We start from the raw sequence: 26,885 nt of genomic DNA, 5'->3' as shown, positions 1-26,885 counted from the left end.
ACAGGGGAATCTGTCTTTCAACGCCATGTCTGGCCTACACTGCGATTTTGTTGGCGGTGGCAGGAGAAATGGTGGTGGGGGCAGCAGTAACTTTGGCAGTGGGGGCACCTCAGAAGCTCAGGTGTAACTATGGATATTTTGAACTTACTGAATCTTCTAATGATCTTTTTTCAACAGCCAGTTGCCACATTGCCTAAAACTTAAATTTAACTTTCATGACTTTAAAACATTTTAAATTTTAGGATGTGATGCAAAAAGAACAGAGAAGGGAGGAAATCAACCCTCACTGAGGACTGATGCTTACCAGACATTGACTCAGTCCTGTTGCACATGCGTGCTCATTCAGTCTCCACAAGAGTGCAATAAGGTGGCTACTACTATACAGTAAGGGAACTGAGGCTCATAGAGATAAAAAATTCTCCCCAAGCCAAACAGCTGCTTAATAGCAAACTGAGATTGTGCGGTTGGTAGTACAACTCCAGGGTGTGGTGGGTCCAGGGCCACCTGCCCTGACTTCATCGAGCTCCCTGCTCCACCTTTCCTGGAGAGTGTCTTGTCCCCGTCATCCAAGGTGGAGCTCCAGGGACCACATCAGTGGTCCATGCAACAGGAAGGAGGAATCAGGGAGACTGGGCAGAGACAGAGTCCCAGGTTTCTCTTAAAGAAGTTTTCCAGAATTACCACATAATCTGTGACTTCTCCATATGGGACAGGGTACAGTCCTTTAACCAATCTAGCTTCAAGAAAAGCTTTCCAATACAATGTGAATTTCAGCCTGCCATGCACCTACCTAAAACCTAAGGATTCTAAGAGGGCAAAAATGGATATCAGGATACACAATTAGCAGTCTCTGATGCAATCCACCCCGTTGACTACCAAAGCATCCAATGCGTACCCTTCTTTGTATACAAGGAACACACTCACAACATCCCCAAGGGAGTCAAACCCAAAGTCCACCTGCTCCCTCCATTCAGCCCAAAGATCAGGTTCTGGGTGATGTGTCATCCTCTCCCTTAAACCCTGATGTGGGCTTTTGTTGTCTAGAAATCTATCCACTTAAAGGCAATCATCATTCCTAATACATCCAAGAGTGGAGTAATAACTGGACAACAACCATTTAAAATGCCAATTGAGACTCCTTTTTTCCATGAATGGAAAGCTAGGTTATTTCAAGTAAACTCTTGTTTTTTTTTTTTTTTTTTTTAAGATTTTATTTATTCAGTTTTTTTCCCCCCAAAGCCCCAGTAGATAGTTGTATGTCATAGGTTCACATCCTTCTAGTTGCTGTACGTGGGACTCGGCCTCGCGTTGGACGGAGAAGTGGTGCCTCGGGGCGCTCCCGGGATCCGAACCCGGGCCGTCAGCATCAGAGTGCGCGCACTTAACCGCCAAGCCACGGAGCCGGCCCTAAACTCTTGTTTTTTAAAGACAACTCTCAAATCCGAATAGTTTCACAGTTTCTTAAATGAATAATGACCCGAAATGACAGTAAAGAATTACGAACACACTACTGAAATGAAATCAGAAAACTGGTATAAAATGAACATGAGTTATGCTTTTTCCCTGGAGGCATTTCTCTGCTTTGATGGCCTCATGGAGGGGAGAGAAAAATCAAAGCCCAGGGAGATGCCAGGAGGGGAAATTGTAAGAAGACCCTCCTCACATAGGTGGAGACCTCAAACAGCTACACCCCTCAAGGTGACAGCAACCTTGCAGGAGGATCCTACAAGTGTGACTTCAGGTTGAATTTAAATTCCCTTAGTGATCTTGGGCACCATAAACCATGAACTTCATTTAACATAATCCTCAACCAGCCCGGCCCAAGGACTCCTCTTACAGAAAGCTGCCTCCTTCAAATTCAACAAATATCATTTCAGATATGAGAGCCATTACATAACAGCTAGATCTTAGGTTATTGTGAGGGAAGCCACCTTAGGGAAAGCAAGCAATATTGTAACTATTTATGACCCTGATTCACTAGTCTCTGAGAATACATTCTAGCCTGCACATAGCCTAGAGGATTAGGCACTTTTTCCTTTTGCAAAATACATGATCTGCTAGTTCTATGACTCTTGCTTGTGTATATCTCCCAGCTGTGATAAGAGGATAACTTTGTCCTATAAGTTCCCCAGGAACATGAAAATCTCCGGAAAGAAAACCTCTGCATTGGTACCCATCACAAATGACAGAAGAAAGATAATGAGGTGCCTTGAACTCCATCACACCAGATGGTTGACATTCCTAAACCCCAGTCATTTGCCCATTTACCCTGTATAACTGCCTCAAGATTCTGTATAATTTTAAGATAGTTCTTTAGGACACTAGTCGGCCATCTTGCGATTATGCTAGCTAATTGTATAAATGTTCCTTTCTCAACCACTAGCTTGTTTGTAACTGATTGGCACCAGATTGCAGGGAGCAGAACCGGCCCCATTTTGCTTGGTTACAGTTACCCAGGCAATGATAACGAGGCAAACAAGAACACTGACCCTATGAGTGAAAACCAGCAACAACAACAGACAATGTAATAGGGACGGATACCACAACACACTAGAAAGCACCCAGGCTTATGTTTATGTAAACATAGTAACATAGCAACCATGGAAACACAGTGAAAGATTCTGAGGTGAGAAGAGATTGGGTACATTAGGAGATTCCAACCCAGGTCAGGGTGGTCAGAGAACAGTGCCACACTTGGGTTCTCCTCTCTGACTCAGATCCTCAAATGTGCTCCTTAAGTCCATCCTTAACCCTGGTCCCTCTCCTGCTCCAACACCTCCCATGGAGCCCAATTACCTACATTTAAATACCATGATTAGTTTCTGGAAGACACCTCTATCAGCGTGGGGGCCCTGTGGTCAGCTGGAGAGGCAGTCAAACTGTTGGTCTCAGACACACCAGCCCCGCCTCCGCCCAACCACACCCCTTCCCCACCCTCCACTGTCACCCAGCGCCCCCTGCTGGCTCCCAGTGAGGCTCAGGCACAGGTGACAAAACAGTTTTATTCCTGGGAATCAGAAAAGTGGTGTGTGGGGTCAGGGTGGATCCCAGGCCAGGAGGCAGGGGCTCATTGTGGGCCCGTGCTCAGCGGCTCCACCCGCAGCCAAAGCCCGCCCTCGGCGCGCAGGATCAGCTCTGGCTTCCTGCGTGGCTCCTCCTCGTCCGGCAGGACACGGAAGCGCAACAGTGTGAGCGCCAGGACCACCTTCATCTCGGTCATGGCAAACGTCTGCCCGATGCAGTTCCTGCAGGCGGGAGCGCGGGCTCCGAGGGCGCCCGGGTCCCTCATCCCGGCACCATCGCGCCCGGAACCTGTCCCGGGACCCCGTCCCCGCCCGCAGGAGAGAGAAGGGGGCTAACCGTGCCTGGGACCCCAACGTGGGCTTGCATATTACCTGAGCATGGCCCAGACTCCAGCCCGCAGCTTGCAACAGCAGACAGGGGCAGGGGCTCTGAGCCACCAGGACCCTATTCCCCACACCAGTACCCATAACCTCCGGGGGAGGGGAGGGAAGGGAAGGAGAGCCCCAACTCTGACCATCTTCAGTTTTCCCCTTTCCGCCCCACAGTCATGGCTGGGATCTCAGTCCCAGACCCCCGCCTCCATCACCCCATCCCCACCACAGATGCCCGCTGCCCTCACCTGGGACCCGCCGAGAAGGGAATAAAAGCCAGAGGTGACCTCTCCTTGATGTTTTCTGGGTCAAAGCGAAAGGGGTCATAGACCTGAGGGTGAGGGCAAGACAGGTCTGCTGGGTGGGGTCTCCCAGGACTGCCAGCCTTGGAGAGGCAGATGTGTGTATGGTGGGGGGAGGTGATGTCTGATTTGCCAGGGGGGAACCCTGTGCCCTCCTCTGGATCCCCTTACGGGAGTGGACAAGGATGGGGGGCGGGGAGGCAGCACCTCAGGGTCTGGCCACACGGATGGGTTGTGGTGGGTCCCGAAAATTCTGATGAGGCAGATAACACCTGTGGGAGAGGAGAAGCCAGTCAGGAAGAGGTCCTCCTTGCCTGATGGACCCGTCTTCCTGCCCAGGATGATCCTCTCCCCGACGTTGTGGGCACCTTTGGGGATGACCCGGCCATCTGGGAGCACAATGTCCTGGGTGCAGCGGCGGGAGATGACTGCCACTGGGGGATGCAACCGCAGACTCTCCTTGATGCACATGGTCAGGAAGGGCAACTGGGCCAGGTCATCCCTAACGAAACCCCGCAGTGATTATCCAGGGAGCAAGAACAGAGACCCCTCAGCCCTCCTGCTGCCCCATGAGATCCTCTCTCCCTACAGCAAAATAAATTCGAGATGGATCAAATATCTCCACTCTCGTTAAGGTGTGTTGGTTAAATATGTACAGCATTTTGTATGACAACTGATGCTCAATAAAGTGGTTTTAAAAAGAAAGAAAGAAAAGCAATATTACAGAAGTGCCAGACAGAAAGTTTAGCCAGATATTTTTAGAAGCTTTTCCTAGCAAAACACAACACCCAAACCATAAAAAGATTTTCAAATTTGCATACAACTAAAATATTATTTATGGCAAGAGACCAAAACAAAAGGCAAGTAAATGAGTAAGAAGCAAAAAAAAAAAAAACAGGTCCAATGTTTTACTCTTGTTTATCAGGGCACTAGAGATACTAGCTAATGCAATTAGACAAGGGAAAAAACAAGAGTAATGCAATTTGAAATGTGGAGGTAAAAATGTCATTTTTGGCAAAGAGTGATTTTATACTTAGAAAACACAAGAGAATCTGCTGGAAAACTTTTATAAACTTTGAAGATCCAGTAAGGTGGCTGAGTTCTTTTTCTTTATCCCTCTTCTTGTTGTTTGGTGATTTGAATTTTTAGTAGCTGATACAGGTAACTGTTCAAAATTGGAAAACTATAAAACACTGTCTCTGTGGCCCAATACCACTCATTTCTCCTCCTCACAGTTTGCCTAGGTTTTTATTTTTTATGTGTCCTTCCAGGGTTGTTTTGCATCCTAAAATATTATATAATATATACTATATACATTAAATAAAGTATAAAATTACATAGTATATTTACTTCCATAATAAAAGTTACATAGTCTATACGACATACACTGCTCTGTATCTTTTTAACAGGATATCAATTTCTTGTGTATATGCTGGGATTTGCATCACAAACTGGGCCTCCATACCCTAGAATTATGAAATAATTTTCCCATGGTTTCCTCTGAAACTTTTAAGACTTTTATTTTTTGTTTTGAATCTTTGATTCATCTGCATGTTATCTTGTTATGAGACATGAGAATACGGTTGAATTAACTGTTTTCCAGGGAGCTTCCCTGTTGTTCCAAGAGCTTTTTCTAAATGATCTGGATTTTTCCTGTCGATGTGAGACTTCCTCTTTGGTATTTACTGTGTTCACAAAATTTATATATCCTATGTAAATAACAACCAGTTAGAAAAGATTATAAAAGAAAATATGATAATAATAACAATATGAAATATCTGGATTAAATTTAGCAAGAACTGTGAAATCTGTATATTCCAAAAGAACTTATAAACTTCTCTCAATCTAAATTCAAGATACGAATCACCACGTCAGCAAAAGTATCTAAGGGTTAACTTAGCAAAATATGCATAAAATTTCTATGCAAAAACTGTAGACTCTATTAAAAGACTAAAGATTATTTGAATATCCAGAAATGGATATCCATTCCACACTCTGGGATAGTGTGTGTTAATATTATGACGTAATCCGTTTTCCACAAATCAATCATATATTCAAGTCAACCAATAGAATATATTGAATTCAAGCGAAAATCTACCTGACTTTTTTAGAAACTTGATAAACCTACTCTAAATTTTTTTTCTAGAAGAATAAACGGTCATGAAGAGCTAGGTCAATTTAAAATTGAAAGACTAAAAAGAGGAAGAACTGTACCAGATACGAAGACCTATCACAAAGAGGCAGGAATAAAAAAGTAGTGTGGCATCTCTGCAAGGACAGGGAAATAGACCCACGGAACAGAAGAGAGAGCTCAGAGACAGATACGGAAATAACAGACTTAACATGTGGTGAAGGAAGCCCACAAAACCCTAGGATTTGGATGGAATGAATGGCTGCACAAGAAAATTTGGACAAATTGGACTTTATAAAAACTAGCCAAAAGTACCCCCCAAAAGGTGGAATGTACAGCATGGTGAGTATAGTTTACAATACTGTATTATATATTTGAAATTTTCTAAGAGAGTAGATCTTAAAAGTTCTCATCACAAGAAAAAGAAAAGTTTGTAACTATGCATGGTGATGGAAGTTGACTAAACTTACTGTGTCAAGGATAACCCAAGTCTTCTCTGCAATGTCTCATTTAGTGCAATAAGAACTTGTCCTCATCATTGTTTTCATAATTCAAAACTACTTTTCCAAAACTCATATTCTGAGAAAAAGTAAAGATCTCAAAGCTATATTTTTGATGTACAGATGTGAATTCCCAGAGAGAAAGAGAGAGAGAGAGGAATAATATAACAAGGATATAAGGATAGACGTCTTCTAAAAGGACACACAGGAGATCATTGACAGGAATTACTCCTAGGATGAGATTAAGAAGGAAGTTCATTTTTATTATAAACCCTTTTGTACTCTTTTCTTTTTTGACCAAGTGCATAATTTTGTTTAAAGTCTTGGTTTAAAAAGCATGAAAGTGTTTCTTCACCTCACAGGACTGCTATGCTGATCAAAGACTTGGAGTGGAGAATACTTCCTCCAAAATGCCCATCCAGTCCAAGGCCTCCTCACCATCCCCCAGTCCCTGGCCTGGCTCAGGCCTCAGAATCTCCTCCCTGGGCCCCCATTCTACAGCTTGTCCTCTCTAGTAGATCCCCCACACAAGCCCTAGAAAGCTCTCTCTGGCACCAAGATCTGACCTGTTCTCCTTCTGCTCAAACACTTTCCATGGTTCCACATTGGCCCTGGCGTTCAAATTGGAGCCATTAACATTGCTTTCAAAGTCATCCACAACCAGCCTCTGCTGTCATTTCCCAGCCTCATCATCTCATCATGAGTCTCTCTCCCCACCCCCCTCTTTTTCTCTCTCTCTCCCTCCACTCCCTTCTCTCACTCCCTCACTCTCCTTCCCTCCCTTTATGCCTCCATTCCCCCTCTCTATCTCTCTCCCTCTCTTCCTCCCTTTCCCCCTCTCCTTTCTCTCTCTCCTTCCCCCAATTCTTTTCTCCCTCCATCACTCCCTCTCTTTCTCTCTATCTCCCTCCCTCCTTCCTTCCCTCTCTCTCTCCCTCTCTCTCTTTCCCTCTCTCTCTCAATTTCTCTCTCCCTCCTCTGCCTCCTTCACTCTCCTTCTCTCCCTTTGTCCCTCCATCCCTCCCTCTCTACCCCTCATCGTCTCTTCATCCCTCTTTCCCTCTCCTTTCTCTCTCTCTTTTCTCCCCACTCCCTTCTCCCTCCGTCTGTCCCTCTCTTTCTCTCTCTCCCTCACTCTTTTATTTATTTATTTATTTTACCCCCCAAAGCCCCAGTAGATAGTTGTGTGTCATAGCTGCACATCCTTCTAGTTGCTGTATGTGGGACGTGGCCTCAGCACGGCCGGACAAGTGGTGCATCGGTACGCGCCTGGGATCCCAACCAGGGCCGCCAGCAGCGGAGCACACGCACTTAATCGCTAAGCCATGGGGCCACCCCATCCCTCACTCTTTCCTTCACTCTCTCTCTCCCTCTGCCCTTCCCTTCCTCTTCACTTTCCCAGGCTATCTTCTTAACCTAACTGTACCCCAACTCCACCCCAATATCTACTGATCAGCATTCAAGGTCTCAGCTGAGACACTCTCTCCACCCTCAGCCTAGTCTATCTTGCTCTGAACCCAGCCCTCCCCACGTGGACTGAGAGTGTCCTGAACTGGGACTATTCCCCCACCAGGCTGGGAGCTCCTGGAAGGCAAAGGCCAGGTCTAGGTCCTTCTCAAGTCTCCAGGACGCAAAATGGGGCTGGAAAGAACTGGAGATGGCACAGAATTGGAGATGGGAAGGCAGTGTGGCGGTGTCTGCTGAATGCGGACTGGATGGATGAAGATGCAGGTGTTCCTGGACAAGAGCTGAATGACTTTAACCCCCAGGTGTCCCCTGTGAATTCTGGACTGCACAATGTGATGGGAATTAGGAGGCAGGAGACCAGCAGTCATTCAGGCAGTGAAGATGTTTGAAAAAAGATGTGATTTCAGAGAGAAAAGAAAGGAGCAGAGGGGAAGTTCACTCACTGAATACGTGCTAAGGGGCATCATTTGCCCTCACACATTGTCACTAATTCTCTCAGCAGCCCAGATGTTTCTGTCCCAAAGGCTGTAACCTTTCCCCTGCTATCCAGGCTGGTTAACAGACCCTGCCTGTGGGTCCTACTCCTATTCCCACTAAACAAAAATGACAGAATTGACAAAAAGATCTTCCCCCTTTCCAGCTGGGGAGCAGAGCTAATGAGACGGGTTCAGGAACAGACCATGTGAACCTCCACTCACCACTCAATCTCCTTAGGCTCACGGTCCCTCAGGAGCTCTTGCACCTCCTGCCGGCAATGCTCCTGGTATTCCGGGTGCTTCGCGAGGTTGTACAGGACCCAGGAGAGGCCGCTGGCTGTGGTGTCATGCCCTGAGAGGCAGGCAGACAGGCTTGGGTCTCTGGGCTCTTCAGCACCAGAGGTGGACAGTGCCCTTACCTTAAGGCCATTGGGGAGGATGGGGAGGAGGGGGAGGATGAGGGGCAATGGGGTGGTCTAGGGCCCACATGCCAAGTCCCTGGAATAAAGAGACCCCTGCTCCCTCTGCAGTCTCACCTTCAAACATAAAGGTGTCAGCCTCAGCTCGGATGTCCTCATCCGACAGTTCCTTCCCATCTTCATCCTGAAGAGAAAGCAAGATCCACCAAATCACACCAATTCTGAGGAGCCCTGACGCAATCTCTGAAGCTCCATCATCCACCTAGAAACCCAACCCAACCCTGCACTCCTGGACCTCCCTTGTTCACTATCACCAGAGGCCCCACCCCACAGGCCTCCTCCTTGGCATCCTTGCCTCCTGTCTTGTCCCTGTGGTAGGAATGAATGATCCATGGATATCTTCATGCTTCTACATGGTGATGGCTTTCTGAGAAGAATTTATTGATAACCTGGGTTACAGGATGATTGACTGGCAACTTGCCTTGGAAGTTAGAGATTGAGCGTTGCTCCAGAGTGATTTGCTCACATTCTAGGATAGTAAATTCAGAGATTCCTTACCTCCTCTGGAGATAAACCTATAGAAGGTATAGACATTGCCTTCTCACTGAAGAGGATTTGTTTATACTCCAGCTTCTCTCTCTCTGTCTCTCTCTCTCTGTCTCTGTCTCTCACCATAAGGAAGAAGAGGTAGATGAGTCAGTGGTCCTATGTAAGTTCCAAGATTCATAATGTGGAGGTACCTCTCCTGTGATGCAAGCATGGCTTCATGTAGAGGTAAAAGTGTTATATCACCCTTGGGGGAATTTGGGAATGTGGAACAAGAGCCACAGTTCTACTCTGGCTACTGTTACTTCTGTCAGCAATAAATGGGCTGGTCTGATCCAGGGTTATGAGATATATGTATATATGAGAACATATACACATATGACTAACTTATTAAGTAGAATAAAACCTAAGGCTTTACACAGCTTCAGACGTAGAAGGCTCCCACAGGCTGCATTCCACACAGTCATCTCTAAAACTTATCCCTGACCTGTCCTTCCCTCACTGAAGCACTTTCCATGGCTCCCGAGGACCCTCCAGATCGAGTCTGAGTTCTTTGATCTGACATTTGAAATCTAGGTTCATTCTACCTCTTGAATTCAGATCCCAGAGAAGCCCACCTTGGTCAGCAGGAGCACATCAATGAAGTCCAATGTCTTGACCTTAGCCTTGGCCTTGAGCAAGTCATCAAGACCCTGATTGGGGAGGGTGTGGCGCCGCTCCTGGATGACAGCATCTGTGAAGTCGTGCACCAGGCGGCAGGCCCTACGGAAGCGTCGTCCATCAGGGGTGAGGTGGTACAGGAAGTCCATGTGCAGGAAGATCTGATCATGCCGTTTTGTCACAAGGGCACTGAGCTCCAATATGGCAGCAATATATTCACTAGGCTTCCTGCAGGATAGGGCATGAAGGGAGGCAACAACTTAGCTCACCTGAAACCCAGGAAACACCTCCCACCAGATGCCAGGAGCTAACTCCCATGAGGAAACTGAATATCCAGGAACAGATGGCCCCACACATACATGGTGGGGATGATTCAGGAGCCATGACTGTCTAGACTTTCTTCTCTCCCTGCCTCCTATCTCTGCGAGCTGCGTCCATGCCCCAGGTACCTGGGGCACAGCTTAGACATCATGCTTCTCTCCTCTCTCTCCTTCACAGTATCTGCCCCTTCTCATTCCCAAAACTGTCCAAACAGCTCAGACCTTGTCCTCTCTCAACTGGTCAATGGACCCAGCCCCTCCCTAGTCTCCTTGGATACAGTGTCAATACCACCTGTGTCTACATGACAGTCGGTCTTCTTTAGAGTCAGATGTCCAAACTCAGCTTTGACCACGGCCCTCATCTGCTGAAACACCATCCATGCTTCCCTGGAAATCTCAGGATAAAGATCCTTTGCCTGGCTTTTGAACGTCATGAAGATCTACCCTCACCTACTCCTCCAACTCATTTCCCAGGTGTCTCCAAACATTTCTACCTACTTGAAAGGATTACTCTTTCTCTTTCCCCTTCCCTGTTCGTCACTGTCCATCTCTGATCCTTCTCCTTCAGGAAGGCCCTTCTGATGGCCCTAGTCAGTCCTACCTCCATCTACCCCATTGGGTCTATGGCCCATGTTCCCAGGTCCTGGGCAAGGACTCACTCTTGGCAATTGCTGTCAAAACTGAAGACACATTTCTGCAGACTGTCCAGGGTCATGAGGCTGATGTGCTCAAACATGTCCAGATGGGCACTGCCCTCTGAGGCCAGGTGCTTCCACTTGGTCTGGGCAGAGAAGGGGGAAGAGCTGGGGCTGGGACCTGCCTCCTCTGAGACCCTCCCCAACCACCAAGATGGGCCTCACCCAGATCCAGCAGCTTTGCCCCTGGCACCAGTCCCCAGGGAGGATCAGGCTTGAGTGGGAGTGGAAGCTGTTACTACTAGGACATGCAGACCCCACTGCTGGGTGTCAGAAGACCTGGGCTCATCTCCTGGCTCTACCTCCTACACTCTGTGTGCCCTTGGTCAGCTCATTGCCCTCGTCTGGGCTCCACCTGTCAAATCCTCAGTAGCAGTTAAGATGACGTACTTTGGAGTTAGATAAACCAGGCTGGAAACCCATATCCACTTTTTATCTCACTGGCCAGCTGTGTGAACTCAGGGAAGCTTCCTAACCTCTCTGAGCCACAGTTTCACCATCTCTAAAGGGGAAAAATTATCCCTCCCTCACAGGGTGGTAAAACTAACTTAGACAACATATGTCATGGACTTGGCAGGGAGCCTCTTCCATATAGAGTGTGCTCAATAAACCTTACCGTTCATCATCTTTGCTGTCATAAATTCATTAGGAAAATGTCCCGTGTTGGTCATGGTAGTCTTCCATGGGCTCTGAGCATGCTGCACATTCTTGCTGGGTATGCCAAAAAATTCAAGGCCCTGATGTTCTTTACTTGGGCCATTTCTCAGAGTTGTGTTTGCAGCAAACAACGCTGAGAGATGTGGTAATGTCTCCCTCTGTACAAATATCAGGCTTTCTTCTAATTGCTATAAAAGTCATACAGTCCCTAAGACTAGTGCTCCTCCCCTGCAGTGCAACGCACCCTATGAACAGGTGCCCATCAAAGCCCACCTGTGTCATCCTCATGGGATTTGGAGACTTGGAGAAAGAATGAAAACCAACAAGAGGCATGTGCCACTTGTTGTGCCATGAGTAATAAACTGTCCTTTGTCTCCGACCCAGGAGTCTTGTGTCTTCTGGCAGAACGCACAAAACAGTAATGCACTTACTTGTCAGCTTGCAAGTATAGAACAATCCCACTTCACATAACAGCCACCTCCAATGCTTCCCTTCCCTACATCCATATCCTCTGCAATGTGATTGCAAACTTCCTTGAGGAGGTAGAACCTACTTCACCACCCCTTCATTCTGTGCTGGCCTTTTGACTTGCTTTGGCCAACGGGATAAAAATGATGAGGTGATCATCCTAAACCTAGACCTCGAGAGGCATTGCAGCTTCCTCTCAGTGTCTTGGAACCCTGCCTTTGCCATGTGAACAAGCCTGAAATGCCTTCTGGAGGGAGAGAATCACATGAAAGGATTGTCCCAGCTGAGGTCATCCTAGGTCAGCCAGCCAAGCCCCAACCAAGCCCCAAACATGTGAGAGGACTTAGCCCAGATCAGCAAAGCCACGTGACCCATCACTATCATCAACTGTGTCTCAGGATTCCAAGGCTTCTGTGAGGGAAACATATAAACTAACATGTGAGCACCCACTATGTGTCAGGGACATGACTCCATTACATGACGACCACTCTGTAAAGTGAGGCTTATTATCTCCAGTTTACAGCTGAGGAAACTGGGGCTTAGAAAGGAAAAGCAATGGTCCCAACCACCCAGAAGAGCCAGAATTGCATATAGAAGGTGCATATAGAAAAGATGTCTCTGAGACCCCATCGTCCCCAAGGCTCCTGCTGGGACCTTGGGTTCAAGAGACTCACGTGCATGATGTTCACACTGTCATTGAAAATCTTCACGTAGGGCTTCAGGATGTTGAAGTGGAAGGCGGGTGTCAGCATGCGGCGGTGCCTGCTCCACTTGTCACCGGCACTCAACAGGAGCCCATCCCCTAGTAGGGGCAGCCACAAAGAGTCAGTTGGGGCAGCACCTTCCCCTGACCCCAAGGTTTTCCCCAATCCACTTCACACACAGTTACTCACCCAGCCAGGGCTTCAGGAAGCTGTAGAAGACTATGTCCTTGGGCGCGATGGCAGCTGACATGATTGAGGACCATCAGGGGCCATGGAGAGGGGGAGGGGAGGGACTTCTGATGTGGGGTGGAGCCCCAGGAAGAGGTCTGCATTCCCCTCCAAGCCCAGCATAGCAGAAGCGAGGTGAGGGGAAGAGAAAGCCAGGAGGAGGAGGGAGGTGAAGGGGAATCACACCAGGCTGAAGCACAGTGTAGAGCAAAGGCAGAGCCCACAGACACACCCCCACGTGCTTAGATGCACCCCAGCAGATCCCAGCACCCCTTGACATGGCTCTTAGATGGTCCAACATGTTCTAAACACCCGAGCCCAGCCCAGCACTCAACAAAACGCCTCTATAGGGACCTAAGACACCACATCTGCCCAGCACTCTCTGACATCACCTGGGACATCTGATATTGTCTCACCATGTGTTAACAGGTCCTAACATGAAACAACATCATGACACACCCTGACGTGACACAACATACTCTGACATGGACCCAAAGACTATCTGACATGACCTCAGTGTGTCCCACAGACAGGACTTAAATGCAGTTCCATTAATGTCACAGACATGGACCAGGCATGACCTAGAAATATCCTAACACCTGCCTCAGACAAGACTCACAACAGGTCTCAGGCACTCCCAGAGGGACTCTGAGTCCCAAACCTCAGACAAACCCCTAATGTGGCCCAGACATGACCAGCAGGAGACCCAGACAAACTCAAGTGGCATCAAACAAGAGCCAGACAGACTCTGAGATGCCTCAAATGTCCTTGACCACAACCAAGCCCCAGATGTGATTGAAACCATCTCCATTTGATCCCAGGAATAACATATAGCAAGTGTAACATATACCAGCTGTAACCAAGTGTAACAGATACGAGGTGTAAACAAGTGTAACATATGCCAGGTGTAACTGAGTGTAACATACACCAGGTGTAACCAAGGGTAACAGATACCAGATGTAACCAAGTGTAACAGATACCAGGTGTAACCAAGTGTAACAAATGCCAGGTGTAACCAAGTGTAACATACATCAGGTGTAAGCAAGTGTAACAGATACCAGCTGTAACCAAGTGTAACATGTATCAGCTGTAACCAGGACCCAGGTGGAAACAGAAACGTGACCAGACATGACCATACAGCATACATTACACAGACACACCCTTGGAGTGAGCAGACATGACCAGAGATAGAGCAGGTGGGGATCCAGGTCAGACAGAGGCAGTGGCATCTCTGCCACAGCCCCTCCTATCTGTACCTCGGTCACCTGCCAAGCAGGAGGCAGCACAGAGACCTCAGCAGTGGGAAACCTGTGGCCAGTGTGTTGTCTGCCTGGAGCAAAAAGCTCAGGCTCGATCTGGGTGGGGTGGAAGATGTGGATGACTGCATGCCAGGGCCCCACCCGCCAGCAGCACACATCCCCATAGGTGCTCACCAGGCCCTGTGTACAGGAGACCTTCCTCTGAGCTCCAAATCCGGAGAGGGACAAAGAGGAACCAAATCACTCTTCCAGTGGCCAGAGGGAAGGACCTGTAGGGCAGAGGCCCTGACCTGAGCCTCATGAATCCCATCCAGCAGCTCATCCTCCTCCTGGGGTCCCTCCCCACACCCTCAATACACAAAATTGGAGTCCCTCAGTTACAGGGACAGAAAGGGTCCTTCCCCGTGTGAATCCCAAACACCACGTTCACCTGGCTTCTCTTCTATCCCCATTCTCCAGTCAAGGAGACTGAGGCTCTGAGCCAAGGAGTCACTTGCCCACAGCCTCCCAGGTCATAGGTGGCATGCCTGAGACCCGAGCCCAGGTATGTCTGAATCCAGGGCCTCAGTTCTCAACCATCGAACTGCTTTGAACCCCAAAACTATAGTTCTGAGAACCCTATGCCTGCCAAGACTGACAAATCAGAGTCGCAGTGACTGCAAGAGCAACTGGTCCAGTGACATAAGCCAGGCAAATTAAAGCGAATCCTGCAACTTTCCCTGGAATGGTTGGGAGGAGCACACTTTTCCATGGGAGTTGAGCTTCTGGGACTCATCTTTGCCAGCGTGAGAGTGAAGCCATCACAGAGGAACAAAAACTAAAAAACGGAGACTGATTCCTGATGACATTGTTTGAGACCTGGATCCAGCCGTGCCTGAAGACATCCCTGGACTTGACAGTCGATTCCCTTTCTTTGCTTAGACCATACAAGGTTGAGTTTCCACTACTCACAACTGAAAGGGACCTCAGCAGCCAGAGAGAGCTGGGGACCTGCTCAGAGTCACCCAGCATTTTGGTGTTTGAGCCAAGGTCTCTGTTGGATGCTGCCTGATCAGCCTGTTCAGCCTGGTCTGTCTGAGGGTGAGAAAGGTAGAGGGCAAGAGAAGGGAGCCTGGCTGGGGTGGGGACTCCTTGGGGAGATTCCTGAGGCCTGGAGCAGGAGGGCAATGAACTTGAAGTGGACAAGCCACAAGAGGGAGTAGAAGGAATCAGCTGATCAGAGGTGGACATTGTGAAAATAGCGGCCCAGATCCTCCACCATCCTCAATCCCTCATTGTTCTGGGCCTGGGGATGGGCAAGGCCGAAGCCAGGCCTGGCAGGGGCCTCGGATGCTATCTTGCCCACTGCATCCCTCTGCCCTCTGCTTTAAAACATTTCTGCTCATTGTTTCAGACACAGTGCCAGCAACTCCTCCTCCAGGAAGCCCTCCAGCCTGCCGCAGCAGAGACTATGCTTCTCCACTGGGCTGTCTCATTTCTCTACCTCTGTCCCATTCCTGACCACAGCAGCCTGGGGAGCTCTCTATCTAGACCTGTCTTCTCAAGATTGGGGATCCCCCCAGTATAAGGCCTTGGATTGAGGCCTCTTTGTGCCCCAGTGGTGTCCAGGACAGCAGGGCAGGGGTAGAGCAGCAGTGGAGGAAAGAGGTGCTGACATGGGGGTCAGTGAATACATGAAGGAAAGAGGAATACGGCTGAGATAGAAGGGGGCAGAGGGCCGGGGTCCTGCAGAGGCCGCACAGAAGCTTGGCAGGAGCACCTAGAAGCCCTTGGATGTGCGACGGCACCCACCACCACAGCTCTGCATGGGTACCTGAGGCACTGAGGACAGTCTGGACTATGTCAGGGTGGCAGAGATTGACAAGAGGAATGATGGGGCCCAGCCAGGTCACAAATCCCTGGGGGTAGTTTGCCACCAGCCGAGTTACATCTCTCATGCCCTGCTCCTCCGGAGGGAACTGCAAACAAGACAGAGACGATCACTCCCCAGAAAGAGCCACGGCACGTCCCTCTGAACCTCTGCAGTGGAGAGTGTGTCCAGATTCTGCAGGGATGGAGGAATCTCTGCTTCCTTCTGCTCCTTCCCTCTCTGGCAGGAGGGTCCTTGAGGCCTCTCCATGTCCCAGTGTGTATCCAAGAGCAGGGAGAAGACACGCTCTCTGTCCACAGAGATGCCAAAATGTCTGGAGAAGACTGATTTTCCTCATGCTGGGAATGGTTCCACCCCTGGGGAGGCACAGTGGGGGGTCCTCATGGGGGAGGTTTGTGCAGGGCAGGGTGGCCTCAGGACCTGTCTCTGGGGCTCATTCTCACATACTTCCAAGTCCTGATCTGTCCACATGGGCTCTGGTTCCTCAAATACTGAAGGGTCTGCAGACTGGGGACCTTCAACGCCAGGCATGTCCCTTACGCGACAGATATGAACTCTGCCAGTCAATCAGGAGGGCAGCTCCCACCTATGAGAGACTTCACTCTCTCTCACAGTGCGTCCTGTCTGTCACTCTGTCTCACACAGTGCATCCCGTCTGTTTCTCTATCTCTTGCAGTGCGTCCTGTCTGCCTCTCTCTCTCTCTCTCACAGTGCTTCCTGTCTGTCTCTCACAGTGCATCCTGTCTGTCTTTCTGTGTCTTCTGAACCCATGGGCACACTCATAAATCGTGTCATTTACAATTAAAAACCCTGACTCCTTGTCTTCCAAAAGGTAAGAGTGTCCGTGTTGGCTCCTGGTGATGTGTTTTCTCCAGTCCCTCAGGATTCAAAGCCTGACAAACATCCCCAGGTGCTCCAGGCAGGCGAACATAGTCATTTTCACCTTTGTGATACCCTCCCTTCTCCCTGATTATGCTGCGGTGAAAATTCAAAGCACTTGAAAGCATTGACCCAAAGAGGTACGGTGACTCAGCCGAGGTCACACAGCAAGAGGGGCTGGGGAAGGGAAGAGTGACTGATACGAGCTCCCACGGCTGAGGCCCTAGTTGAAGAAGCAAAACTGCACTAACTGTAGTGATCCCATTGCCTCCAGCTCTCCCTGAGAACATTCCCAACCCAGAATCTCAGGAACCCTTCACGATGAGCTTTGGAATGTCCCCGCTCTGAACTTTGCCACAATGAACAGTAAAATCACAGGAAGTCTTCCCCCAGGCTGTAGCTCTTGCCCTGGGAAGGAAAGGACAGCTGTGCTCATCGCTCAGCTGGTCTGGGGCGTGGGAGGGGCTGGACGCTCATCTCTTTGGCTTTGATGGAGAGAGGTGATAGCATGTTCACCACTGAGGTCACCTCACGTTATTTTGAGTGCTTGCTGTATGCCAGCCCCTGCGCTGGCCCTGCAGTGTGCTTCCAGAGCTACTATCAAGTTGGTGAGGTAGATAATAAGTAATTGGAGAATTAATGTTTAATTAAGCAGGACCATGGCCGAGTGAAAGGTCAAGGGCTGGGGTGTGGGCGGGCAGTGGAGGAAGGCTTCTGAAAGGGGAGTGAGCGGCCTAGTTGATCCAGAATAGGCACCGGGGCCCCTTTGCATATCTTAGGGGGGAAGAGTCAGATGAGAGAAAGGTGTCCTAGGAAGGAGGGTGGGGAGCTGTGCCCTGTGGGTGGGAGTGGGCAGGTCATAGCTAATTCTTGCAGCCCAGAGTGAGCACACGCAGTGAAATGGGCCAGGCAGGGTGTGGACCCTGGACAGTGCCCCTGAAGTCATCTCAAGCTCAGTGGTGGAGTCTGTGGGAATGTCAGGGGGTCTGGCTCTGTGCAGCCCACCCTGGGAGCCTCTCAGAGGTGCACTAATGTGGGGCAGACAGGCGAGAAGTGGATCCAAAGCAGACTTGGGGTGGGAGGACAAGGATGTGGGAAAGGCCTGGGATGGCAGAGCAGAGAATGAGTGAGTGAGGACAGAGGGGCCTCCTGGGCCTCCCTCACACTTCTCCACAGTCCTAGACCCCAGCCCCACCCCCAGAACCCCATTCCTGCCACTTCAGGAAGTCCATCCACCCTGACACCCCAGACCCTTCCTGTTGCCCACACTCACCAGGCCCAGGTGACCCAGGAACCAGTTCCGTTTGGGGGGCTGCGGGAAACATCGGAGGTGGCGAACGTTGTCATAGAAGGTGTAGGTCCAGGCCAGGACGCGAGCCAGGAGCCAGGAGGCCCCGACCAGTAGCAGGAACAGCCACGGGGATGCTGCCAGCGGCCCGAGTCCCAGCCAGGACAGGCTCAGCTGCGGCATCCTGCAGGGTAGACGGGGTGGAGGTGAGCTCCTGAGGCCCAGGAAAGGCGTGATGTTGGTGAGCTTGAGACAGAGACAGACAGCTCACAAAGACAGGGAGAGGGCCACGGGTATGAAGGACAGGGACAGGGAGGGGCAGGGATGATGGGTGCTGGGGACAAGGCAGAGAAGGCTCAGAGAGGGGAGGGGGATCCAGGGAAATTCACAGGAAGAGATGGAGACAGACAGAGAAACACAGAGACAGAGAGACAGAGAGAGAGACAGAGACAGAGAGAGACAGACAGAGACGGAGAGAGAGACAGAAACAGAAACAGAGAGAAGGGCGAGAGAGAAAGAGAAAGAGAGACTAATGAATAAATGCCCAGACTAAATCAGGGGAAGGTTCCCAGAGGCTCCAGTTGCTAGGAAACCACCAATCCCCAGGCCAGCTCGCTCCCTGGAGCCACCCCTTCTTGGGCAGCACCCTTCTCCACCCCAGGTCAGGACCTCCAGCCCTCTACCCAAGCCTGGCACCTTCTCTCTGGAGCAGCACAGGACCTCCCTTCCTCTGCTCCTGGGAAGTGTTTTCCCCTGGCCCATGACCTCAGGGAGGAGGCCAGGGCCAGGCTAAGCCAGCCAATCCCAACAAGCCTGCTTACCTCCTCCCCACCTGGCAGCCCGCCCAAAGGGAGGGTTGGGGAAGAGGGCTCCAAAATTGTCAAGAGAGGCCTAGGAACCAGCTCAGGGTCACACGGCGTGGACGCTGGATCCTCAGGACTCAGCACCTCCCACGTGGGGTGGGTGTGCAAGATGGGAGGTGGGCAAAGGTCACTCTATGCTCCAAGTTTACAGCCGCCCCTGCCCTTCTGAGGCCAGGGTGTGGCAGGTGAAAAGTTGAACTTAAGAGTTCATGTGTCAGGTGAGCAGGGCCATGCCAAGCCTTGCCCCCAAACATCTCCCAGGCTCCTGTCCACGTGGGGGCCAGGAGGGTGTCATGCACTGTTGCTCAGTGCAGAATCAGGAAGCATAGAGACAGGAAGCCTCTGGCCTCTGAGCCTCACAGCCTGGCAGCAGTTCAGTACCTGCCTCCAGGCAGCCCAGAGCCTGCGTTGAGACATGACTGCTGGGAACAGGAACAAGGGCACCAGCCTAGCTAGGGATTACCCACATCAGACTCTGGGGGTAAGGAGCCCAGTCAGACGAGGGCACCTGGAGGAGTGGGGGTGAGGCTGCAGGGGGCTGTGAGAGCATGGGGTCCAGACAGGGGAGGGCAGAGCTGGGAGACCCTGAGTGGAGTCCTGCCCATCCTCACTTTGACTGTGAGCTATGCCGGCCCTCTCTGTGCTCAGTCTTCCATCAGGGAAATGGGATGTGGGATGAGGGCCTGAGAGGGGGCACAGAGGGGTTCCACAGGAAGGTGGGAAAGATCAGGAGCCCCAAAAAGATGGACTGAAGGGACAGGGCTGGTACATAGAACTTCTGCTGCAGTGTGCCTATACATAAAGTAGACATACTCTGTGCAGAGGACTATATGTAAAGTGTGCCTACTCTGTGCTGGGTGCTCTATGTAAAGTATGCCTACTGTGTGTCAGGTGGTCTACATAACGTAAAGCTACTCTACACAAAGTACTTTTACAAAAAGCATGCCTACTGTGTGCCAGGGACTCTACATAAAGTGTACCTACTATGTGCCAGCTATTCTACATAAATCCTGTTTACTGTAATTCAGGTATTCTACATAAAGCATGCCTACTGAGGGCCAGGTTTACTACATAAAGAGCACCTACTGAGTGTTGGGTACTCTACATAAAGCATGCCTACTGCGTGCGTGGTACTGTACATAAAATGCTCCTTCTCTGTGTCAGGTGATCTACATAAAGTAAACCTACTGTGTGCTAGATGTCCTGCCAGAAAGATAATGCATCACCCTCCCCTCAGCTCTCTGGGCCAGCATCCTGGGATCAGGCAGAGAGACCCAGGTGGTGGCATCTGCAAGACGGAAGGTACCTCTTTAACAGAAGAGCAAACTGAGGCACAGAGAGGGCAAGCCTCTAGCCCAAGTTGCAGAGCTGGTCATAGTCCCAATCCCAAGCCTTTTCCCTCTACTGTGCTGCTCCACTCCCACTCATAAGGGATGATGCCCCATTAATTCAGGGACATTTATAATGGGAGAATCTCAGGCAATGTGGTGACCCCAGAGGGGAGACATCTTGAGGCCCCTGTGTCACCACGTGGACCATCCTCCCACATCCAGGATGCACCCAATGGATCTAGTGCTCTCCTTCTGGCCCTCCCTTGATCCTGTCCAGAACCGCCCTACGGGATGATCTCAGGTGAGAGAACTTGAAGGATGGGCTCCTGGCAGAGCTCCTGAGCAGGAGGGGGGGGAAAGACAGTCCTCCTGACCCTGGTAGGATGTTGGGGAGACCCCACACCTCCCTCTCCCCCTCCCACTGGCTGGTGGACTCAGGTCCTAAAGCCCTCAGTGGGGTGTGTGCACCCTCCCCCAGAATCTCCTCTCCATACACTGAAGCTGACTTCTCCTGCTGGCAGGTCCACCCATGTCAGGGTTGGGGGCAGGGCCAGACTATGATAAACCAGGCAGAGTCCTGGGACATGCAGGAGAAAGAACCTCCAGAACCCACAGGGGCTTAGCTCACTGTGGACCCACTGTGTGTCAGGAATGGGCAGTCAGCCTAGAGCAGGGATGGTGTCCACTGCCAGCATTTGCCAGCATAAGCCACTGAAACTGTTTTAAGCTCTATAGGTATATTAAACTTTTTTTCATTTTACAGGTGATAAACTGAGGCTAAAACTTTTTGAGTGACTTGCCCAAAGTCACACAGCTGGTGGAGTCACACTGGGAGCCCTGGACCACTAAGCTGTGCTCCTTCATGTCTGTCAGTGGGCATTTTGTTAGTGCCACCTCCCAAGATGTGGGAATAATTGAAAGAGACAATGCATGTAAAACACACAGGGCAGAGGAAGCGCTTCATAAGTGCTGGTCATTGTTATTGCTGTTGTTGTGTAGTCACCCCCTAGCCCTGCAACATCATGATCATGAGCCCATGTTTACAGCAGAGGAACTGGAGGCTCACAGAGGTGAAGCCACTTACTCCAGCTGCACAGCAAGTCAGGTAAATACAACACTGGGGTGACAGCAAAGCTTAGAAAACAAAGGCGCTCATTAAACAACCAGGGAAGAAAGACAGGTTTGCCGACATAAGCTCTAAGACTCTAAGGGTCCTCAAAGTGTGGTCCTTGATACTCCACCATCTGTATCACCTGAGAGCCTGCAGGACATGCAGAATCTCGTGCCTCTGCCCAGAATACTGACAGAACTGCATCTAAATAGATCTACAGGGGAATTGTGTACACTCCCTCCAGTTTTAAGAAGTGTTGCTTTAAGACCCTCGAGTCCTCGTTCTGCGAGGGATGCGGGGAGAGAAGTGCCTTCAGCCCTCTGATTCTCAGAGGATTTTTCAGGTACAAAATAAGGAGAAATATCTATACCTCCTGGGGCTGTTCACACATATGATTCTATGTTTATTGAATACCTATTGTGTGCTAGGCACTGGGAATGTAGCCGTGAACAAGGCAGGGGCCATCCCTGCTGTCAAGGGGCTCATGTCTAATGTGGAGATGGGCACCAATAAAAAAAAATGCTCAAGAACATATCAGACAGTGATAAATGATGTGCCTGGGGGAGGGATCCTACCTTAGCCAAGGGTCAGGGTGAGCAGAGGCCTGAAAGAGGAGGGAGAGTTCCCAGGGCAGGCATGGTGGGGGACATCCAGGCTGCACAGGAAGGCAAGTGGGCTCTTGTTCCTTTGATCCTGGGGCTGAGAACACTGACACTTGAGACCGTGCAATTGATCCTTGGGAAGGCCGAGGTGGGCAGCAAAGTCTGGCCCCATGTTAAAGCTGTAAATGGCTGTTGAACTTTCTCTGGCCATAGCAAGGACTCACGCCCCAGTGGGCCTCTGCAGCCCTCATGAGGGTAGGATCTATTGGCCAAGGGCTCCCCCGATTCCTGGATCAGGTGATAGAAGGGAAAAAGGAGCCAGCATGGGAGTGGGAAGCCTCTTGTGGGGGTTTCTGTTCTGAGCCTGAGCAGGCTGGAGAATCCCCAATTGTTTCTCATTGAACAAGGAACATCTCAGCTGCCAGATCACACCAGCCTGGCTTATGGAATGTCTCCCAGCCAGTGGTGGAGGGAGGGCAGCCACACAGAAAGGCAGAAGCTAGTCCTTCCACCCCCACCCAGAGCTGAGGAGTGGGAAAATGTGTGTCAGACCAGGGGTAGCAGTCATTCTGTGAGTCAGCAGCCTCAGGAAGGCCTGTCACCCCTTGGAGCCTCAGTCTTCACATCTGTAAACTGGGCCTGATAACACCTCAGTGTTGAGGGCCATCAGCATCATGGTGGAGTGAGCCATTCCCTTTGTCTTTCCTCTCTAAGTTATAACTGGTCAGACACCCAGTGACTGACAAAAGACTCCCTGCACAGCATACCAGAGCACCTGAGGGATCCACATATCTGTAAATCTGAAGGTGAGTGGACTGAATATCTGAGAGGAAGTGGAACTAGGGGAGCAGCCCATCCCCTTCGCCCAGCAGCAGCAATCTTAAATGTGGATCCTCACACCAGCACACATGCCAGTGACCACAGGCTGCAGGGCAGACATGGTACTCATGGCTTGGCCTCTGTCCCTCCCCACAGCAGTGGCATGGGGTGCACACGCCTGAGGCTTCAGGACACAGAGTGGTGCCAGTGACTCAGACCCTCCCCCTCCCTGGCAGTGGCACTGGTGTCTCCAGCAGTGAGGACAGCAACCAAACTGTGGATTTCAGCAGCGTGAGCAGGGTGCCCTGACCTGAGGCCTCAAGGAGCACACCTGTGGGAACCAGTGACCAAAGACTGTCAGGCCAGCAATAGCACCTGCAGCTTAGCCCCTGCATCTCCCCCAGCAGTGCCAGGTGGCATCTGTGACCTGCGGCTTCAGGACCCAGAGCAGAAACTGAGACCCAGCCCCCAGTAGTGGCATCCTCAACGCCAGCTCTACAAGCAGCAGGGCTGCATACAAGAACTCAGGCCCCAACAGCAACTGTGACACCTGTGAACCCAGCGCCTCCTGACTGTAACCCTGCCAGCAACCACAGATAACCCAGCAGCGGTAGTGCAGGTAGTGCATGGGCCAACAGCACCCGAGCCTGTGGAGAGCTAGCAGAGCACAATTTGGGGCACATGAGACCTAGGCAACCACAGAAGCAGCAGAAGTGCTCACAGCATGGTGACCCCAGTGGTGACACCAGAGACTGCAGTGACATCGAAGGCAGCAAGGCACCAGCAACCTCAGAGGCACAAGAGGCAAGATGAGGGCACTGATGACATCTCAAGCAGAGACAGTGGAGGGTGGAAAGTGCAGCTCTCAAATACAACCAGAAGTAGCTCAGAACCAAAGTAACCAAAGCCATACCCAAATAAGAAAGATGGTTACTACCACAAATGCGCAGGCAGAGGATCAGTTCATCAAATGCCATGAAGAACTACAGCAACAAGACAGAACAGAAGGAGAATGACAGCTCTCCAGAAACCAAACTTGAAGTCGCAGAAGATTACAATCTGACTGACAGAGAATTCAAAATACCTACCATAAAGAAACTCAATGAATTACAAGAAAACTCAGAAAGTCAGTTCAATGACCTCAGGAATAAAATTAAAGTAGAGAAGGAACACTTCACCAGAGAGATTGAAGCTCTAAAACAAACAAACAAACAAACAAAGAAACAAACAGAAATTCTGAATATGAAGAACATAATCAGATAAAAAATAAGGTAGAAAGCATAAAAAGTAGAGCATACCTTATGGAGGAGAGAATCAGTGAGCTTGAAGATAGAAACCTAGATATGATCCAGGTGGAGGAGGAGAGAGAACTAAGATTTTTAAAAAATGAAGAAATTCTTTGAGAAATATCAGACTTAATTAGGGAAAGCAACATAAGGATTATAGGTATCCCAGAGGGTGAAGAGAAGGAAAAAAGAGTAGAGAGCTTATTCAAAGAAATAATAGCTGAGAACTTCCTAAATCTGGGGAAAGAACTGGACTTACAAGTACATGAAGCAACTGTAACTCCTAATTATATCAATGCAAAAGACCTTCTCCAAGGCATATAGTGTTAAAACTGGCAAAAGTCAATGACAAAGAAACAATATTAAAGGCAGTAAGAGAGAAGAAAATAAACTTCAAAGGAACCCCCATCAGGTTTACAGCAGATTTCTCAGCAGAAACCTTACAGGCTAGGAGAGAGTGGAATGATATATTCAAAATACTGAAAAACAAAAACTATCTGCCAAGAATACTCTATTCAGTGAAATTATCCTTCAGATATGATGGAGAAATAAAATCTTTCCCAGATAATCAAAAGCTGAGGGAGTTCATCACCACTAAACCAGCCTTACAACAAATGATGAAGGGAGCCATCCTACATGAAACAAAAAGGCAAAGATTTGTAAAGCTTGGAGCAAGGAGATAAATAAACAGAAAAAATCAGAAAGTTGCAGCTCTCTATTAGAATAGGTTAGCAAACAATTATAACATAAAGGATAAAGGGAAAGAAAGTATCAAAAATAACTATAGCCACCTCAATTTGGTCACAAACTCACAACACAAAAAAGAATAATTTGCAACAAGAAAACATAGAAGGGGAAGAGGGAAGGGATGGAAACTGCTTAGGCTAATGGAGATAAAAGGCTGTCAGAAAATGGAATATCTCATCTGGCGAAATTTTATACAAACTTCATGGTAGCTGCAATAAAAAAAAATCAGAGCAGAGTCATAAATCATAAATAGAGAGAAAATGGAGAAAACCATCACAGAAAACCACCAAACTGAAATGGCAGTCGTAAATACAAGAGAAGAGAAACAATGGAAATATAGAACAACTGGAAAACAAGAGAAAAAGTGGTGGTATTAAGCCCTCATTTATCTATAATCACTTAATGTAAATGGACTGAATTCACCAATCAAAAGACACAGAGTGGCTGGATGGCTTAAAACACAAGATCCAACAATTTGCTGCCTCCAGGAAACACATCTCAGCTCTAAAGACAAACATAGACTCATAGTGAAGGGAAGGAAGATGATACTCCAAGCAAATGGCAAGCAAAGAAGGAGGGTATATCAGAAAAAGCAGACTTCAAGAAAAAAATGACAACAAGAGACAAAGAGTGGCATAATGAAGTGATCAAAGGGACATTCCACCAAGAGGACACAATGCTTATGAATATATATTCACCTAACACAGGAGCATTGAAGTACATAGAGCAAATATTAACAGACTAAAAAGGAGAAATCAACAGCAACACAATTGTAGCAGGGCACCTTAACACGTCACTTATGTCAATGGATATAGCATCCAGGCAGAAAGTCAAAAAGGAAACAGTGGCCTTAAATGAAGCACTAGACCAGATGGACTTAGATATATAGAGAACATTCCAACCAAAAACAGCAAAATAGACATTCTTCTCAAGTGATATGGAACACTCTCAATGATAGATCATATGTTGGGAAACAAAACAAGCCTCAAAAAATTTAAGAAGAGTGAAATCATATAAAGCATCTTTTCCAACCACATTGTGGTCAGCTACAAGAAGAAAGCTAGAAAAGTCACAAATATGTGGAGACTAAACAACATGCTACTGAACAACTGTTGGATCAATGAAGAAATCACAGGAGAAATCATAAAATACCTGGAGACAAATGAAAATGAAAACACAACATACCAAAACTAGTGGGATACAGCAAAAGCAGTACTAAGAGGGAAATTTATAGCAATAGAGGGCTACCTCAACAAACAAGAAAAATCTCAAATATACAAGCTTACCCTGTAGCTAAAAGAATTAGAAAAAGAAGAACAAACAAAGCACAGAGGCAGTAGAAGGAAGGAAATAACAAAAATCAGAGAAGGGGGCCAGCCTGGTGGCATAGTAGTTAAGTTCACATGCTCCACTTCAGCAGCCCAGGGTTCATGGGTTCGGATCCTGGGTGTGGGCCTATAAACTGCTCATCAAGCCATGTTGTGGCAGCATCCCACATACAAAATAAGGAAAGATTGGCACAGATATTAGCTCAGGGGCAACCTTCCTCAAGCAAAAAGAGGAAGATTGGCAACAGATAGCTCAGGGCCAATCTTCCTCAACAAGAAAAAAAAATCAGAGCAGAAATAAATGACCTAGAGACAAAAACCAATGGAAAGGATCAATGAAACAAGGCACTGGTTCTTTGAGAAGATAAACAAAATTGACAAACTCTTAGCCAGACTCACTAAGCAAAAAAGCAAGAAGACTCAAATAAATAAAATCAGAAAGAAAAGAGGAGAAATTACAACAGACAACACAGAAATGCATAACACTATAATAATACTATGAAAAGCAATACGCCAACAGACTGCATAACCTAG

The 26,885-nt window shown here is 48.9% G+C and overlaps 1 protein-coding gene across 1 annotated transcript; it reads right to left on the bottom strand.

Annotated features, from left to right (window-relative positions):
* Nucleotides 1-2,984: 2,984 nt before the first annotated feature.
* Nucleotides 2,985-18,518, bottom strand: LOC101390326 (cytochrome P450 4F2). The gene is made up of 12 exons (XM_004429685.3): nucleotides 18,250-18,518; nucleotides 16,041-16,185; nucleotides 12,930-12,983; nucleotides 12,711-12,838; nucleotides 10,876-10,997; nucleotides 9,854-10,124; nucleotides 8,808-8,874; nucleotides 8,494-8,623; nucleotides 4,066-4,199; nucleotides 3,905-3,969; nucleotides 3,644-3,726; nucleotides 2,985-3,245 (listed from the first exon to the last, which is right to left on the bottom strand). The coding sequence occupies exons 1-12, from the start codon at nucleotides 18,445-18,447 to the stop codon at nucleotides 3,068-3,070; spliced, it is 1,575 nt and encodes a 524-aa protein (XP_004429742.2). The 5' UTR covers nucleotides 18,448-18,518; the 3' UTR covers nucleotides 2,985-3,067.
* Between the last annotated feature and the right edge of the window lie 8,367 nt (nucleotides 18,519-26,885).

The sequence above is a fragment of the Ceratotherium simum genome, chromosome 27 (assembly GCF_057802395.1).
Source record: "Ceratotherium simum simum isolate JZ-2026a chromosome 27, ASM5780239v1, whole genome shotgun sequence".
Lineage (NCBI taxonomy): Eukaryota > Metazoa > Chordata > Mammalia > Perissodactyla > Rhinocerotidae > Ceratotherium > Ceratotherium simum.
Note: the sequence above shows the minus strand (reverse complement) of the source record. Positions and strands in the feature narration are given on the sequence as shown.